The 18,672-nt window shown below is 37.2% G+C and overlaps 1 protein-coding gene across 5 annotated transcripts in view; it reads right to left on the reverse strand.

Annotated features, from left to right (window-relative positions):
* The window catches only part of DOCK3 (dedicator of cytokinesis 3), a 403,408-nt gene that overhangs the window by 111,613 nt on the left and 273,123 nt on the right, over positions 1-18,672 (reverse strand). For all 5 annotated transcript variants that reach the window (XM_057555412.1, XM_057555413.1, XM_057555411.1 and 2 more), the window contains exons 10-12: positions 18,093-18,174; positions 13,001-13,061; positions 11,629-11,776 (exon numbers count right to left, since the gene is read on the reverse strand). In XM_057555412.1, the coding sequence (XP_057411395.1) occupies positions 11,629-11,776; positions 13,001-13,061; positions 18,093-18,174 (291 nt within the window). The remainder of the gene's footprint in view (positions 1-11,628; positions 11,777-13,000; positions 13,062-18,092; positions 18,175-18,672) is intronic.

Raw genomic sequence — 18,672 nt, forward strand, 5'->3', positions numbered from 1 at the left:
CAATAAACAAAAGTCCAGGACTAGATGCCCTCATAGGTAAATTCCACCAAACCTTTAGAGAAGAGTTAACACCCATCCTTCTGAAACTATTCCAAAAGAATTGCAGAGAAAACAACACTTCCAAACTCATCCTATGAGGCCACGATCACCCTGATACGAAAACCAGACAAAGATATCATAAAAAAAGAAAATTACAGGCCAATATCACTGATGAACAAAGACACCAAAATCCTCAACAAAATACTAGCAAACTGACTCAAACAATATATTAAAAGGATCATACACCATGGTCAAGTGGGATTTATCCTAGAAATGCAAGGATTTTTCAATATCCACAGATCACTCAATGTGATACACCACACTAACATATTGAAGAATAAAAACCATATGATCATCTCAATAGATGCAGAAAAAGCTTTTGATGAAATTCAACATCATTTATGATAAAAACTCTCCAGAAAGCTGGCATAGAGGGAACACACCTCAACATAATAAAGGTCATAAATGAAAAACCCACAATTATCATACTCAACAGTGAGAAGCAGAAAGCATTCCCTCTAAGATCAGGAACAAGACAAGGATGTCCACTCTTGCTACTTTTATTCAACATAATTTTGGAAATCCTAGCCACAGCAACGAGAGAAGAAAAAGAAATAAAAGGAATCCAAATTGGAAAAGAAAAAGTAAAACTGTCACTGTTTGCCAGTGTCATGATACTATACATAGAAAATCCTAAAGACGCCACCAGAAAGCTACTAGAGCTCATCAATGAATTCGTAAAGTTGCTGGATGCAAAATTAATATACAGAAATCTGTTGCATTTCTATACAATACCAATGAACTATTAGAAAGAGAAATTAAGGAAATAACCCCATTTAGCATCACATCAAAAATAATAAAATACCTAGGAATAAACCTACCTAAGGAGGCAAAAGACCTGTCCTCTGAAAACTGTAAGATGCTGATGAAAAAAACTGAAGACCACACAAACAGATGGAAAGATACACCATATTCTTGGATTGGGAGGATTAACATTGTTAAAATGACTATACTACCCAAGGCAATCTACAGATTCAGTGCAATTCCTACCAAACTACCAATGGCATTTTTCACAGAACTGGAGCAAAATATTTAAAAATTTGTATGGAAACACAAACGACCCTGAATAGCCAGAAAAATCTTAAGAAGAACGGAGCTGGGGGATTTCAGACTATATTACAAAGCTGAATTTATCAAAATAGTATGTTACTGTCACAAAAACAGACATAGAGATCAATGGAACAGGATAGAGAGCCCAGAAATAAACCCGCGCACTTACAGTCAATTAGTTTTCAACAAAGGAGGCAAGAATATACCAATACAATGGAGAAAAGATGGTCTCTTCAGTAAGTGGTGCTGGGAAAACTGGACAGGTACATGTAAAAGAATGGAATTAGAACATTCTCTAACATCATAAACAAAAATAAATTCAAAATGGATTAAAGACCTAAATATATAAAAGTCCTAGAGGAAAAGATGGGCAGGACACTCTCTGACATAAATCACAGTAATATTTTTTTGGATCCATCTCTTAGAGTAACTAAAACAAAAACAAAAATAAACAAATGGGATCTAATTAAACTTAAAAGCTTTTGCACAGCAAAGGAAACCATAAACAAAACGAACATACAACCCATGGAATGGTAGAAAACATTTGCAAATGATGTAACCGACAAAGGCTTAATTTCCAAAATATACAAACAACTTATATAGCTCAACATCAAAAATAAATAAATAAATAAACAACCCAATCAAAAAATGGGCAGAAGACCTAAATAGACATTTCTCCAAAGAAGACATTCAGATGGCCGACAGGCACATGAAAAGATGCTCAATATCACTGATAATTAGAGAAATGCAAATCAAACCTACAATGAGGTATTACCTCACACTGGTCACAATGACCATCATCAAAAAGCCTACAAATAATAAATGCTGGAGAGAGTGTGGAGAAAAGGGAACCTTCCTATACTGTTGGTGGGAATGTAAATTGGTGCAGCCATTATGGAGAACAGTATGGAGGTTCCTTAAAAAACTAAAAATAGACCTACCATATGATCCTGCAATCCCACTCCTGGGCACATATCTGGAGAAAGCTCTAACTCGAAAAGATACATGCACCTCAATGTTCACTGCAGCACTATTTACTACAGCCAAGACATGGAAGCAACCTAAATGTCCATTGACAGAGGAATGGATAAAGAAGATGTGGTACATATATACATGGAATATTACTCAGCCATAAAAAAGAATGAAATAATGCCATTTGCAGCAACAAGGATGGACCTAGAGATTATCATACTAAGTGAAATAAGTCAGACAGAAAAAGAAATATATCATATGCTATCACTTACATGTGGAACCCAGAAAATTGATACAAATGAACTTATTTATAAAACAGAAATAGACTCACAGACATAGAAAACAAACTTATGGTTATCAAAGGGGTAAGGAGGGATAAATTTGGAATTTGTGATTAACAGATACAGACTACTATATATAAAACAGATAAACAATAAGGATCTACTGTACAGCATAAGGAACTATATTCAGTATCTTGTAATAACCTATAATGGAAAAGAATCTGAAAAAGAATATATATATGTATAACTGAATCATTTTGCTATACACTTGAAACATTGTAAATCAACTACACTTAAATAAAACAATGTTTTAAAAGAATTAAAAAATAAAGTCTACTTTTGGGACTTCCCTGGTGGTCCAGTGGTTAAGACTCCGTGCTTCCAATGCAGGGGGCACAGGTTTGATCCCTGGTCAGGGAACTAAGATCCCACACACTGCACGGTGTGGCCAAAAAATTTAAAAAAAAAAAAAAAAGTCTACTATGATATTAAAAATTCTTTCTCTTTGGGTGTGACTTGCTTTATTTTGGCATTTATTTGGTTGCAAGTTCTAATAAGCTAGGAAATAGGCAACAATCTACAGATTTAGGAACACTACAGATGCTGACAACTGGTTCATGCAGTCCTTACCTATAGCGTAAAAGAAGAGAGAAGCATTGAGAAGCCTGCATTTCTGTTAAAATGGCCCAGTTGGACAGAGTCCCTAAGACCAAGCTGACACAAATCAACCAATCTGATTCTTTTTGGATGGTCTCTCATGGGCCATGAGAAACTGCCTTTTCACTCATGAAAAATTTAAACTATTTCTTATTTTATAACATATGTTTATTTAATACGGTCAATTAAAAAGGAAGTCAAACAGCATATATATGTATATTTACACATATATATGTAAAATTATAGTGCTTTAGCAAGAATACTTATTTTTATTCCTCTTTCCAGGTGGTGAAAAGCCTATGTGAGTAACACTTCCGCCCCTTCCATCACTTTCCTGGGAAAAGGAGTGACTTCTTTGGCCAGTGCTTCTAGGAGAAGGACCCACACATGAACATCTCAGATCTGCCTCTTCCCTCTTTTGGGAGCAACCTGTTTGCAGACAGCACACAATCTCTGCACCAACAGGCTCCACATTGACTGTGACTTTAAAAGTCTTTCTAATTCAGGGTTAATCAAAAGTTAGAATGGGTTGAATGGTGGCCCCTAAAAAGATATGTCCATATCCTAATCCCTAGAAATGTGAACGTTTCCTTATTTGGAAAAAGTGTCTTTGCAGTTGTAATTAAGTTGAGGATCTTGAGATGAAATCATCCTGGATTATCTGCACTAGCCCAAGTTCATATAGTAGTTCTATTTTTAGTTTTTTAAGGAACCTCCATATTGTTCTCCATAGTGGCTGTACTAATTTACACTCCCACGAATACTAATGATATCCATTAGTCCCCTCAAACTGCAACAAACAGCATTTTTATTCTTAGTTTACTAAGCCGAAATTGTTAAATAATTGGGAATGAAGGTTGACCTTTGTCAAGTTATCTTTTTTGATATCAGAATTATCGTAAGGTCTTTCCCCTCTGGATGACTAATATGCTAATTGCACTGGGATCAGAGAGTGGCTTGTGCCATGTGGAATTTATGAAAATTTTTTCTCTGAATAATTTTTGTAAAATGTTCCATGGGCCCTGGAAAAGATGTATTCTGTTTGTTGGACAAATCTTTTTTTTTTTTTAGCACTGGAAGAATCATACAGCCTGGTGAGCTGGGATATTCCAGTTACATCTGCTGTCCTGGCAAGCAATAGCACTCCATTTGACTATCAGCACGTACTGATTTAGATGATAAATTATGCTCACCCTGTGTAGAGGTAGGAGAGGAAGTGGCTAAGAGTATGGTCTCTTAACAAGGCTGCTCAGGCATGTGCCTCACCACTCTGTGTCCTGTCTCCCTCATATGTAAAAAAGAGATAACAGCCCAGATGAGTGCTCAATGATGCTGTTATTCTCTGTCACATCAACCTTATTCAGATTCTCTCCTAAGTCAGATTTATTTATCTGATTTAGATATTTATCTCCATCCTTATTTTTGTCTTCTTATATGTCAAAAGGGATGTTAACAAATCTCTTGCTTTTACTGTACTTTTATCTCATCTTTATATTTATAATAAATTGGACATAATAATTTTGAGTCATTATTATATTCAAAGGTCACAACAATTAGATCTTCACTATAAATTTCACCATGTATCGGTATAAAATGCTCTTTCTATCCCTGTAAAGGAAAAAACAGGGCTTTCTGGAACACTGGTGAGCTGGAGGCAGAGATGCTGGCAAGGACACCCAGGCTTCTCACTCTGCTTTCTTTCCCCAGTTAAGAAGATGAGTGTGTTAAGGCTAAGTTTGGTCAACGTTTCTTTAAACTGAAGAACATGAACTGTTGAGTAAATATCTCCGGAATGAAGTGTGAACCCTGAATTTAACTGTAGTAGAGTAGTCACCCTCTACTTTGCAGAGTCCAAGTATCAGGGGCTGCTTCTGCTGGGGATTCTAGGGCTGAGGGAGTGAGTGGTGCGTTACATGTTATGTGTGTGCCTACGCTGAGAGGCCATTTTGCTTCCTGTGAGATATGTATTCTTGGAGGATGAAAGAGGAAACCAAATTTAACTTTATTGTGTGTGTGTGTTTTCTTTTTCTGTCAATCCCTGATACTCCTTACACAGCACATTCATTGCATACGCTTTACATTAGAATTTATTTTTTATCATTAATATTAGGACATTTCATTTTGTTTGTATTTTATTATTATACTTAGCTTGTTATTAATCTTTTTGTTTCTCTTATTATATTTGTGAGTCTCTCACTAATATATAGATGAATTTTGTTTTTTGCCTCTATTTTGAGAATTTTTACCTAATAGGATTTTCTTTCATCTCAATTATATATATTGTCATAACTGATATGGGCTTTCTACTGTCCTTTGCTCTAGGCTTTCTGATTTTTTAATGCTCTCTTACAGCAGCTTTTGTACTGTATGATATATATTCTTACATGCACCTTTGTGCTGAATGATTATACATCTTGCATTTATTTATATTAGGGTTTCCGTTAGGATAGAAATGTCTGAATTTTTACTAACAGAAATATTAATACAGCTTTTAAATCTAATTTATGCCTTTATTACTGGTTAATAAAAGGTATGACAACCCAACAGCCATAAAAACTAAATGCTGACCATAAAGAAGACTAAACACTTTAAAAATAACATGTTCTAGGAAGGATGGGGGCAAGGGATAGTTAGGGAGTTTGGGATTGACATGTACACACTGCTGTATTTAAAATGGATAACCAACAAGGACCTACTGTATAGCACAGGGAGCTCTGCTCAATGTTATGTGGCAGCCTGGATGGGAGGGGAGTTTGGGGGGAGAATGGATACATGTATATGTATGGCTGAGTCGCTTTGCTGAAACTGCACCTGAAACTATCACAACACTGTTAATCGGCTATACTCCAATTTAAAATAAAAAGTTTAGGGCTTTCCTGGTGGCGCAGTGGCTAAGAATCTGCCTGCCAATGCAGGGTACATGGGTTCGAGCCCTGGTCTGGGAAGATCCCACATGCCGCAGAGCCTGCACTCTAGAGCCCACGAGCCACAACGACTGAGCCTGCGTGCCGCAACTACTGAGGCCCATGCACCTAGAGCCCATGCTCCGCAACAAGAGAAGCCACCGCAGTGAGAAGCCTGCACACTGCAACAAGGAGTGGCCCCTGCTTGCCGCAACTAGAGAAAAGCGCGTGTGCAGCAACAAAAGACCCAATACAGCCAAAAATAAAATAAAATAAAATAAATAAAAATTAAAAAAAATTAAAAAGAAAGTAACACGTTCTATAAAGCCCATGATATGATTCTATCCCTACATTTTTTGTTATTGGTGCTGTTTTTGAATCATTATAGGTTAAATGAAAAATTAATTTAAAATCAAAATATGATTACTACCATTCTTTTGTTCTTCCAAGAAATGTCATTAATTTGTTTAGTCACTTACTTAACTGGTGTTGACCACCTCTACCTCTGTAAGATGGTGAAGCCCCACTCAGTGCACAGGTTTGTTATGAAGTTTCAACGTGATTATATAGCCAGAAGGGCTCTGAGAGAGTACAGAGCACTAAACAAATGTACACTGATATTACCATTGAAAACAGGTGACATTTTATGTGGCCACCATGGAGTAATTAAGATATTATGGATGGAATTATGTAGGATTTGTAGTTTAGATGTGAAAGTGGAACTTGCCAATAAACAAGAGTCATTAGCAAAAAACAAAAAAAAAGACAGGAAACTCCTTTTAGATGGCATGTAATACACCCATTATTTGGGTATACCTCATTTCCTGAACCACCAATCCTCTCATTTATTTTTCCACCTCTTTCCTGTTTGATTCACTAGTTTAAATGGGTTCTTTTTTTTTTCTGTCTCTCTTATATTACCTTATTCCATCCTCCCACCCCCAATTTTTTAGATGAGGAAACTAAAGTTTGGGGAATTAGGATGACTTTTCCAAATCTCACAGCTTCTATCTATCTATCATCTCATCTATCTAATCCATCTAATAGATGAAAGTATTATATCTATGTTTTTAAAAACCAAGCTGGGATCATACATACTACTGACATACTTTTAAGTCAGTTAAAGTTGTTATACAAAGCCAGCTCTATGTTTGTATGCTTGTAGAGCCACTGTTCTTTCATATCACTCTTTCTAGAGTAGCAGCAGAACAAAAAAGGGAAGAGAAAGCACATTTGTTTTTTCAGTCCTGTGGTAGAGAATACTTGGGACCTCATGTGCCAACACTAGATCCATGTTAGAGACTCCTGTTGTGAACCTCTCACCTCTGCATGAACAGGGAGTCATCCTGAGCTAACTTTCTTTATCTTGGTTCATTATTTAATGTGTTCTGTTTTGCAGCAGCACTAACACACACAAAAACCCAGTTAGACACTGAGGCTAGAGACAGTGGGCACGAGAAGTCAAAATAGAGCAGTTCCATGGACAGAGACCTACTGGATTTGAGTCTTCCTTGTATGGCCTGAAAAGACTTTTGGTGCAGATGCTCAAACAACACATGTCTGAACAATGATAATGGACCCAGCAGATAATGGTCCTGGGTGGATGATGATCCACTGAAAATTGAGAAGGCCTAGGCTAGGAGAAAGAGAAATATGAGCTATTTCTTTACCTGACTTGCAAGTGAGAAGCAGAATTTTTCATTTAGAGTTATTACATATAAAGACATCAGACTCCTTTAATCTGTACCAAAATGAGAGTGACCCAATGGTCCTTTACCCATTTAAGAATGAGCTTCCATTTAAGAATGGCTCCTAAACAAGTCCCCTCAACTTAAGGCAGTTTCACAGATAAGGTAGTGATGAAACAAAGAACCCAAAGGCAGTGTTCTGAGGAAATGCCTGTGTCTATTCCAAATACAAGGAGAGGTTCCCTTCCAGGCATCACTCACAGAAGAGGCTGCCACCTTGTATTTCCACCCTCACAAAGCCTTTCATGTTATAGGGCATTCTCTGAATCCCTTTATTTTTAACATCACAGCACTGTTTGGATAAGTTACATTATCCTGAAATATCTTCAATCAATGCAAGTTTTAGATGCTTATAAATTTTATCTTGGTTAAAAAATTTTTTTAAAGCAAAACTACACAGATTTAGTAATCATCCTTGGGTATGACCTCCAAATTGAAGTACTGGATGCTATTGTAAAACTCACCTTAGAAGCAGCATAGTAAGTGGCTGTATCATTAAGGTCATATACATAGGCCTACATGACAAATGAAAACAAAAAAACATCAAGTGCCCAACTATTCAGCAAATATGTAATTGGGCCTCCAATGAATCTCCAGTGAAAGCATCATTAAGGATTCAAAGAGTGATGTATCAAAACCAACCTGATAATGTGCCCTGGAAAACTGTCAGATGACTCAGAATATGGCTATAGTGATGACAAAGACCTGATGGCATGGTTGCACATAAAGAATTCAAATAAAATCTTCTCATAAAATGTGAGAGTGGGAAAAAGCAATACTTCTCAGTTTTACATAATATGTGATTGAGTACATAGTGTGTAATACACATTTTATATAATATGATTTAAAATATAACTAAAATGATAAATTTAATATTCTAAGTAGTTATTTATTTCATTAAAGTTGGCCTAAAGGTGTTTGGACTTTTTTCAATGTGAAGTTGGAGAGTGGTCATCACATATTCAGAGGCATCTTGTATTTGGTCCCATGTACTATTTATGGACACCCACCACCCCATCCCAATGCTGGCTTTAGCTCCTTGGCATTCCTCTCCTTTCACATCCTAGGCTCCAGATTCAGCAAGCCTTGTGCCTGCCTGAGAGGCCAGTCCCTCTGTCCAAGAAGAAACATGATATCTATATCAGAATGAACTTCACATAGTGGTTATTCGTTTGTGATTTTTAAGGTTTCTAGCTCACTAAAAAGCGACCTAGTTTTTACACCTCAGCTTCTTGTTGTGATTTTTTTTAAAAGGATGTGGTGCCTTCCCAACACACATGATATTAAATATCTATAAAGCCAGAGCAGTGGTCATGGCAAGAGACATACAGGGGCTTGAGGCCTGAGGCTGACTCTGAATAATAAAAGAAACGATGAGAAGGTCAACAACTAATGAGGTATTTTGCTAATTCACTGATTAAAACTATACAAGAGGGCTTCCCTGGTGGTGCAGTGGTTGAGAATCTGCCTGCCAATGCAGGGGACACGGGTTCGAGCTCTGGTGTGGGAAGATCCCACATGCCGCGGAGCAACTAGGCCCGTGTGCCACAACTACTAAGCCCGCACATCTGGAGCCTGTGCTCCGCAACAAGAGAGGCCGCGACAGTTGAGGCCCGCGCACCGCGATGAAGAGTGGCCCCCGCTTGCCGCAACTAGAGAAAGCCCTCGCACAGAAACGAAGACCCAACACAGCCAAAAAAAAAAAAAAAACTATACAAGAGATTTTTTTATCCTTGCAAAATTCTGTCCTAGCAAAGGCTAAAACACTATCAGTAGCTATTAGTAAAACCTTTAAGCTTCCAATTAAACCTAACAAACATGTCCCCTAAAATTTATTGGAAAATATTACTTCTCCGTAGGGCTGAATTCACTGTGCTGATGTGGATTTAAAACACTAACCCTAGAGGAATTCCATACCACGCACAAAATCGATTTCACAAACATGCAAGTGTCTTTGAAAGTCTGTTAATATTATCAAGTGGAAAAATTATCCTACTTTTTAACTCTATTAGTCCTTCAAAAAACTTTAAAAAAAACCTATCTTCTCTGTTGAAAACGATATCTTTCTTTGGCTTTTTAGAACTGATATATTAGGCACAGCTCAGAGAAAGGAGCTAAGAAAAAGCTACACATGAATCCCACTTCTTGAAAAGTGACATGTTAGTACTGAAAACTGTTGTTTTAGAAGCAGTTAGGCTAATTAAGCTTGACAGCATGATTTCAAGAGAGATGCTGTGCAAGCCCCTATCCACAATGAGAACTTGCATTGAAGCAAGGAACAGCTGATATGTGCAGAGAGATGCAACTCTGGAGTTCTATCTATAAACTCCATGCCCTTAGAAAGGATACAGTGGAGTTAAGATGATAATGATGATGATTTTGGATTAACATTTAGCCCTTTTCAAAGGGAGGAAGTTGTATCAAGAAGCAGGTCCCGGGACTTCCCTGGTGGCGCAGTGGTTAAGAATCCACCTGCCAATGCAGGGGACATGGGTTCGAGCCCTGGTCCGGGAAGATCCCACATGCTGCGGAGCAACTAAGCCCATGCACCACTGAGCCTGTGCTCTAGAGCCCGTGAGCCACAACTACTGAAGCCCGCGCACCTAGAGCCCGTGCTCCACAACAAGAGAAGTCACCGCAATGAGAAGCCCGCACACCGCAACGAAGACCCAACACAGCCAAAAAGATAAAAATAATAACTAACTAAATAAATAAATTTATTTAAAAAAAAAAAAGCAGGTCCCACCACCCATCATTGAAGAGATTTCGTAAATGGAGAAAGGCTGTGACTGATGCATGAAAGGAAGAGGAAAACTGCCAAAATTTCCTTTGTAAGTTATTATTTCAAAGGAAGATCCTCATCACATCAAGTACACAACTCTGAACAAAACAGAGCTTAAGGCAAAATAGGTAATAAGGATATCTGGGCTTTTATTTTGAAATTAATAAAATGTGGTTGATTATACAAAGGTCCAAATTAAGCATAATTGTGCATTAAGTTTACTTCATGCCTGAATCAGACAGAACAGATAATTTAGAAAAATACACACAAATATTACAGTAAAGATATATTAACCTGGTGATTGACAGCATTAGACTTAATTTGAAAAAACAATATTGGGTTAAAACCAAAAGGGAAGAGATTTCTTTTTTTAATTCTTACAGTTAGAAATACACTTGCTTTAAAAACTCACTAAACTCACCATTGATCATGTTCTCAGCATTATGATTCATGCCTAAGTCTCTACAAGCAAAGACAGACGATATACCTGGATTCTGTGTTATTTTTCTTTGTTTTTCCTATTGTTTAACAAGAGTCAGGAGGAGATGCACTGCTTCTGTAAGGCAGAGCCCTTGGATGATGAATACTAAAAATAATGCCATGCTTGGCTGGTGACTTATAGATCGGTGGTGGCAGAAATGAAGAGTAAAACCTTAGCTCCTCAGAAAAACTGGCTTTTCTTCAAAGACAGGGCAACCTGACTTGTGATCATTCTTTGAAGCAATTTACATCAGTAGCCAGCTCAGTTACAACAGCTGGTGGGCAAGTATTAGACACAGATGACTCTTTTACAGCCAAAACACAGGAGAAATTAGATTATTAGCTTTCCTGTAAATACGTAATAAGGTTGGCTAGTCCTGGAGAGAAGAGGAATTGTGTATTACCAGACTTTTACTTTAGAATAGAATGTTCCAAGTTCAGCTGCCTCAGAATCACCTGGGAAGCTTATTAAAAATACAGTTGCCTGGGCCCACCCCAAACCTTTAGAAGGAAATCTTTGCATTTTCAAAAAACTCCCTATCCTACATAACCTGATGAGTCTGTGTCCTGCAAAGCTTGAGAACTTCTGCTCTCAAGGGCAGTGCTGGGATGTCTTGTGTTGCAAATCATTAATATTTCTGAGGTCCATTACTCACGTGTAAACCTTAAGAACAAAATCCTTCTCTTCCTTTAATTCTGTGAGCGACTGCAGGACATCCAGGATGCTTAGGACTGCACAGCCATATGGCCGCCGATAGTGCAGGTGAGCAGGGCCCTTCTTTGAGTCATTCAGGAGCATCCGGCCTGGGGCACAGCAGAAACACCAGTCAGACTGAGAACTCCATGCTCCTCTATAGCACCACCAAATTATCATCCAAGGATGCCAGAGCTATAGGCACCTTAGAGATCTTCTAAATTGGAAGACTGAAGATGAAGGGAGCCATCCAAGGATGCAAGGATATTTATGTAGGGGAATGCCAAATAGGCCTTTGGCCAGGGCTCTTCCCCTGCACCACATTCAATTAATCATCCTTACTACCCACCTCAACACCAACAGTCCATTTATTAATCATATGAGAATGAAACAGTGGTTTCATGAATTTATTAGAAAAACCAATGTGCTAATATATTTTAACTTCTTAGTTGAGTATTTTAGCTGACAGGTAAAAGTTATGTATACAGAGATAAGGAGGACAATGTACTATTCTTCCAACCAAATTCTTTCAGCCAAAGCTGCTCCTGAACCACTGTAGGAGCAAGAAGAGTCTCAGAAAGTAGATGGGAGGTTGATTTTCCTGCTTACCAAGGCTGTGCTTACAGTGGCAAGAGGACTTGCAAATGCAGAACTGGAACCTCAACAAATGCTTTATCAAGTACAGCAAAACAAAAACCCAAAAGTACAGCAAAAAAGAGTTGTTTTGTTGTTGGCAAAACAACTCTTTTGCTGTACAAGATATGCCAGAACCCACTATGAAAGAAGACTTGGTTAGTCATAGGCCCGCAAATTATGTCATAAACTTAAAAAATAAGACTGGACAAACAAACCACAGGTAGCAAAAATCTTGGGTGGGGTAGAAGTGAGATACCATCCATCTAGTGCAGTAATGACAGTAACTCTAATTTTGTAGAAAATAGCATAGATACATACTTTTTGATACAAAACACAGCAAAGGCCATTCACTACCTGTTAAGCTGGCAACCCTGGCAACCCGTTATAAGATCTCTGAGGCAGAGGGCTGGTACAGAGGCAGAACATTAGATGGAGAGAATGTAAAAAAGCAGACCACTTGAAATAAAAAGTATGGGTCCAAAAACAAATAGGGAGCAGAAAATGCTTTCATTTCTATCAAATTCAGCTATTGCAGCAGCTGAGCTTAAGGTACAGCTCCAGTACAAGCTGGACTCTAATCCTAAGACCTGAAGTAATCCTAAGACCTGAAGAGCTAGGCAGAAGACAAAGGTCATACACAAGTGGATATCCCAAGTTGGGGTGGTCTTAGTCATGTGAATTGATAAAGTGGACCATACCTATTCGTATCACATGGGCAACTATATATAAATCTCTCTTCATATCTTTGCTGCTCAGATCCTAAGAAAAGAGAAAAAATAAATTAAGGCAATGAATACATAGAAAATAATTAAAATTTCATTTTGAACCTCATAATGGTTTGCTTTTGCTGCTTTTAGCATATGCTATAGGTGGGGGAAGGGGATTAAAGTACATAGCAGTTTAGTGTTTATAAGATTCCTGCAGTGAAAGTCTGGACATCTTATATGCCCTTGGAAGATTATTTTGTTGACAGTATTTTTCCAGCTCTTATTTAGACCACCTATCTCCGAAAGTTCTCACATTAGAAATCTTCATGACATTGACTTATCCATGTTTATTCCAAAATCATATAAAAACATTCTGTAACAAAAGAAATTTCCAATGCAGAAAAAAAAATGGGAAAACATCAAAAGGCGCATTAATGACTGAAATTCTGAAAGTTTACTCTCTACTAATTTTATATTTATTCTGCTGTCCACAAATGATTATTATACACTAGATACGTTCCCTTGAAAAGCGATTACTTTGGTTTTAGTGAAACCTCAATAATTAGATCTCCCATTTCTAAATTTAGATATGCATCATTTATGCTGAAGTATAAAGCTGAAAATAATTTTATCTGGAAAATTTTAAGGGCTTCCTTTAAGTAAACAAATCTGATCCAGAATCACTTTTAAAACTAGAGTTATAAAAATAATTTTATACATTATTTATGTGTAGAACACATTTTGAAAAAAAATGTTTGAGTATATATTTATACTTTATTTAACACATTATACTCGAAGTAATAAAACTTCCTTTAATATGTATTGTTTCAGACTTTCACCGGGTCATCAACCGCTGCTCACTCCCAGCCACGTTATGAATTAATGATGAAGAAGTAACCTCTATTTTTAATGGGACAGGTTCCTGTGAGTTCCCTTTTGCTTCTAGGAAAAGGTCCCTTAGTTCCATTTCCTTCCCATCTTTCATCTTTTGATTTGTCCCAGATACTTATCTCTTTTCAATAAAGCAGGAAAAGGGACAATCAAGCAGCAGTCATGATTTTGAATGAGCTTTGGATCCAGAATCCCCATGTTTGCTTTATGTTTATGTTTACCCTGTAGCAGGGTTAGGTCTAGGGTGAAGCAAGCAAACCATCTAAGGTATAAGATTTAAGGTCTCATTCTCAGGATCCTGCGCTTTGCTTGCCTCACCATAATCCCAGCTCTGCCCTGTAGAGTGGTCCTGAACATATGAAAGAAAAGGAGACATTAAAAAGTAATTTTTAATGGTGAAATTGAAGCTTTTAGATTCTAGATGGTTATAATATTTTGCCAAATTCTTGATGGAATAATGAAATATACTTACAATGAAATGGGTTACAAAATAATTTAACATAAATTGTTATCTCTGGAATCACAAAGATATATTTTTGCATGAAAGTTGTCTTTTGATATTGAAAAATATGTTTTAGACTCCATTTCAATAATTCCTTTAATTTAAAATGATATCCTCCAAACACTACTACATTTTGCTAAATATTAAGATGACTACTAAATAACAAATAGAAATTAAAAAACAGATTACCATTTTTATATAATTTTTGGGATAGAAACATGTCTATTGCTAAAAGATATGTAAATGTTTGACACATTTCAAAGTGAAATGGTCTTCTACATACCTTAGATTGTGTTAATCCAAACTATCAAATAACCAGTATAATTATAAATCCCAATATACGTAAAGAATTCAAGCCAGTTACCAAAGATGACCAAACACTAACCAGACGGGCTGTACACAAGACCATGGGATCTCTCCTTTGGTTCTGTTCAGGTGAATGAAAGGAAGAAGCCTAAAATGTAATTTATAGTATTTTCTAAATGGCTGGGTAGGGGCTCTTTCTTACCATGTTGTACATGGTACCCAGAACATTCTGTGGTATTTATTTGAAGTCAGTAAAAATAAGATGATAATAATCAGTACCAGAAAATATTTTAAGTAAAATTATCATTTGTGAGTTCCACATAATTTCAGTGTCAAAATTCAGTGTAAGGGCTATCTTATTAGATATGAGCATGGTTAAACACAGTTACCATAGAGTTATGTCACAAGACCTGTAAAACCAAGGTGGGAAGAGAGGTGACTCACCCACCATTCATCTGGTGAGCAGGGTTTGAATTTAGACTTACTCACTGGACCTTACCCTCCAATCCTACATAACTAGGAAGTTGGTTCCCAACTACCTGGTGGGTAGAAAGGACAGTGACTCAGGGATCAGCATCTTGACTCAGTTACTAATATTTCATCTGAAACATGGAAAAGTCAATTCACTTTCCTGTGCCTGGACTACCCTTTTTCTGTAGAGATAATAGGATTTACAAATATAAAACATAGACAATTTATTCATTCTTATGCTGCAGAAAAGGAGGCAGTATTTTAATAAATGATATTATTGCACTAATAATTCAATTCATTCTTAATTCCAAGAAAGCACGACCTAAAATTCTATTTTGAAATGTGAAAAAGTAAATGTAAAAAATATGATGCCAATTAATGCAGGGAAAACAACACAAGTTCATTCCCTGAGCTGATCACTCAACTATAATAGAAAATAAACATGTATTCATTTATTTACGTAACAAATCATTAGTATTTGCCAGGCACTGTGTGTGAGGCACTGGATATCTAGTAAGGAGTAAATACACAGACATGCTCTCTCATGCACATACCACACAGCCATTGTTAATCATGAAAGTCATCAAAATCCTCACTGTATTAGACATTTACATAAATATGAAACACCTCCTTCTTGGATAAAATTCTTCCTGCACAGGAAGCTCTGAAATCTAACATAGTCAGAAAAAAACAGGATTTACCAAGAGCAAGATTGTGCATGGATAATGTGACTGTCTGTAATGTGGCTCTGAAGTCAGCTTGAGTAACCCTGCAAAACTGCTCCATCTGTATGGTTCCCTTTTCTTGATGCTAAGGTAAGCTAACATGCTGGCACTGACCACAGCTGTACCTGCATTTTCTTGCATTTACTCGAAAACTCTGTAACACATATGCCAATCTGGAAAACTCCTCTGGCCCACAGGAGGAACTCAAGTCTTAGATAGTCAGAAAATAGTTTCCACCAAAATTATTATTTCGTATAAGCTTAAAGTAAAACATGAAAATCCTGGCTAGAACAATCTTGTTCAAAAATCTTCTAGGCTTTGAAAAAAATTCCTCAAATCATTTTTTTGGGAGATCTTTAAGAAAAGATCCAGGGCTGTACTGCAAAGGGAACTACAAAAGTGGGTATTTTTAGCAGCCTTGTGCCTTCCCGTTGTGGCAGAACAAGAGCACGTAATAAGTGTTACGTGCATCTCTGATTTATAAAGCTGGAGCTACAGCCTAGGCCTCTGGGCCCCTATAGATAATTAAAATGCTGTTAAATGAAAATTTTGATTTACTGTATAATTACATTCAAATATCATAATTAAGTTCATTTTTCAAGAGACAAGGACTGCACTCATCACATTCAAGGACAGCACACACGCACACACATGCACACGCACACACACACACACCGCTCTGTTCCCACAGTGCCAAAGAACAAGGAATCGACAATTTCTTTTGCTGCTTTAACCAAACAATATCAGAGCATGAGGATCTATAAAAGACTCCTAAGGTCACTGGGACATTCTAGACAGATGGGTGTCTCATCTCATTCTAATCCTGTTTCAGGAAGGTGGCCCTAGAGAACCAGCTCAGTGTTCAGGTAGTCTCACTTCAGATGCTCTCCCCCAATATTCTAACCTACATCCCATTACCTGCAATTTCGACTCTTTCCCTTGTTCTCCTGCTGAAGAGAGAGCACTGATCTTTCCAGACTAAACCATCTCAATTCCCTTAGCCGTCTTCCTGGATCTGCTTTTCCTGCTTTTTCTTCCTGTATTATCTCCTAAGCTTTGAATGCTGAGCTCAAAGATGTACGAAACTTCATGTTAGCTTAGCTAGATTTGTAAATCCTTCATATCTGAAGCAATTTCAATAAAAGTTATTCCTGTAAAAGTGGCTTCTGATTCTGCAGTAACATCATTTGAGATTTCGATAAAGTTGTAGTAAATGAACAAAAAAAGTCAGGTAAACAAATCCAATTTTATCTTTCAGAGAAAGTCACATATCAGAGCCCTAGATAAATCCCATTTGTGTTTAAGAGGCACACCATAAGGTTTGAGACACCTGACTGTCACCTATCAATCATGCACCACAAACGAGGGCAGTGGCACTGTGACACCATCATACCTCCCTGTACTCAACAGGTTTTGATGGATCTCAGTATCACTGAAGCACATCAAAGAATCCATGATAGTCAAAAGTGGTTTAAAATTGTGACACGGTCTTATTTTCTTCTTCAGCAAATAAATTAACTGAAATAAATAAAGCTGGGCAGTTAAGTTTTATAACTGGGTAAAAAAAAAATTTAGTAAATCAGTAAAGAATACACAAGGCAACGTGGTATTGTGAGGCTCAGCACTTTTCAATAAGCAGGTTACCAAGCCTTCTCTGAGCTGATGAGTCCATGAGCTCAGAGACCACAAATAACAGCATGGTTATTCAGAAAAAACTGAAGTATGAATCATGGCATGAAAAGACTCTGTTCGGTATTTGAAAGAGGAGGACTATTTAGTTTGTCTCTCTTTATATAAACTCATTAAAAAACTGCAGAGCTGTAAATTTGGTGGGTGCATTTAGAGGAACGATACTTACACATCAGAGAAATTCCCAGTGGCCTTGAAGAAGAATTGTAAGAAAGACTTTCCTCAAATTTTATGTGTCTATTATATTTAATAGCTTCTAAAATGTACATCAGTAAAAGGTACTTGATTATATTTCTTTAATAAATTCAATTAAAAACTGAAGCTAATTTCAGTTTTCTTAAATATTTCATTAAAACCTGAAAGACACATAAATCAAGTTCTATTCTCACCAGTGTGTGGGGAAATAAGAATAAATGCTTGTTTCCAGGGCAACAATATCCACATAGCAGGGCCCTAGTTAGAGTCAACAGCAGAGAAGGGAAAGAGAATTTGCACATACTGTAAAAAGGGCACACATTCGTTCTATCTTCTCTGGGTTCCTTGGCCCACCATTCTTGTTCAGTCTCACCAGAAACCGCTCACTGAAATGTAGGAGAGAGAGACAGAGAAATGTAAGGGACTGCATGCTCGAGACCAAATAAAAAGGGCATTTATAGAGAAACCCTAAACACTTTCAGGACAGCCCATAGTGACAGGCAAGGCCAAAAGGACATGTCTAGTGGCAGGAGACTATCTTTCTTGCCAAGCAACGTACAACAGAGACTACAAACTGCTTCACAGGTGTTGCTGTTTACTTGCCAGTTGTGGCTCTTATCTCCCTAAAGCTGTGTGCTCCCTGAGGGCAGCAATGAGGATTATGTCTTGTATTTTCCCAAATACCCTCAAAGCTCTGGGCGTAACAGTAAGCCCATAAGAAGCATATACATTCTTTGATGTGAACACTCAGATCATCATAAAAATATTCATCACACTAGGTCCGAAAGAGTCTACATTACCCAGTTTACATCTTCCTATACAATTTTTGAGAATCATTTTAGAGCCAAGAAAAAATGTTACAGGGACTTACAAAAGTTTGGGTG

This window comes from Balaenoptera acutorostrata, chromosome 10 (assembly GCF_949987535.1).
Source record: "Balaenoptera acutorostrata chromosome 10, mBalAcu1.1, whole genome shotgun sequence".
Lineage (NCBI taxonomy): Eukaryota > Metazoa > Chordata > Mammalia > Artiodactyla > Balaenopteridae > Balaenoptera > Balaenoptera acutorostrata.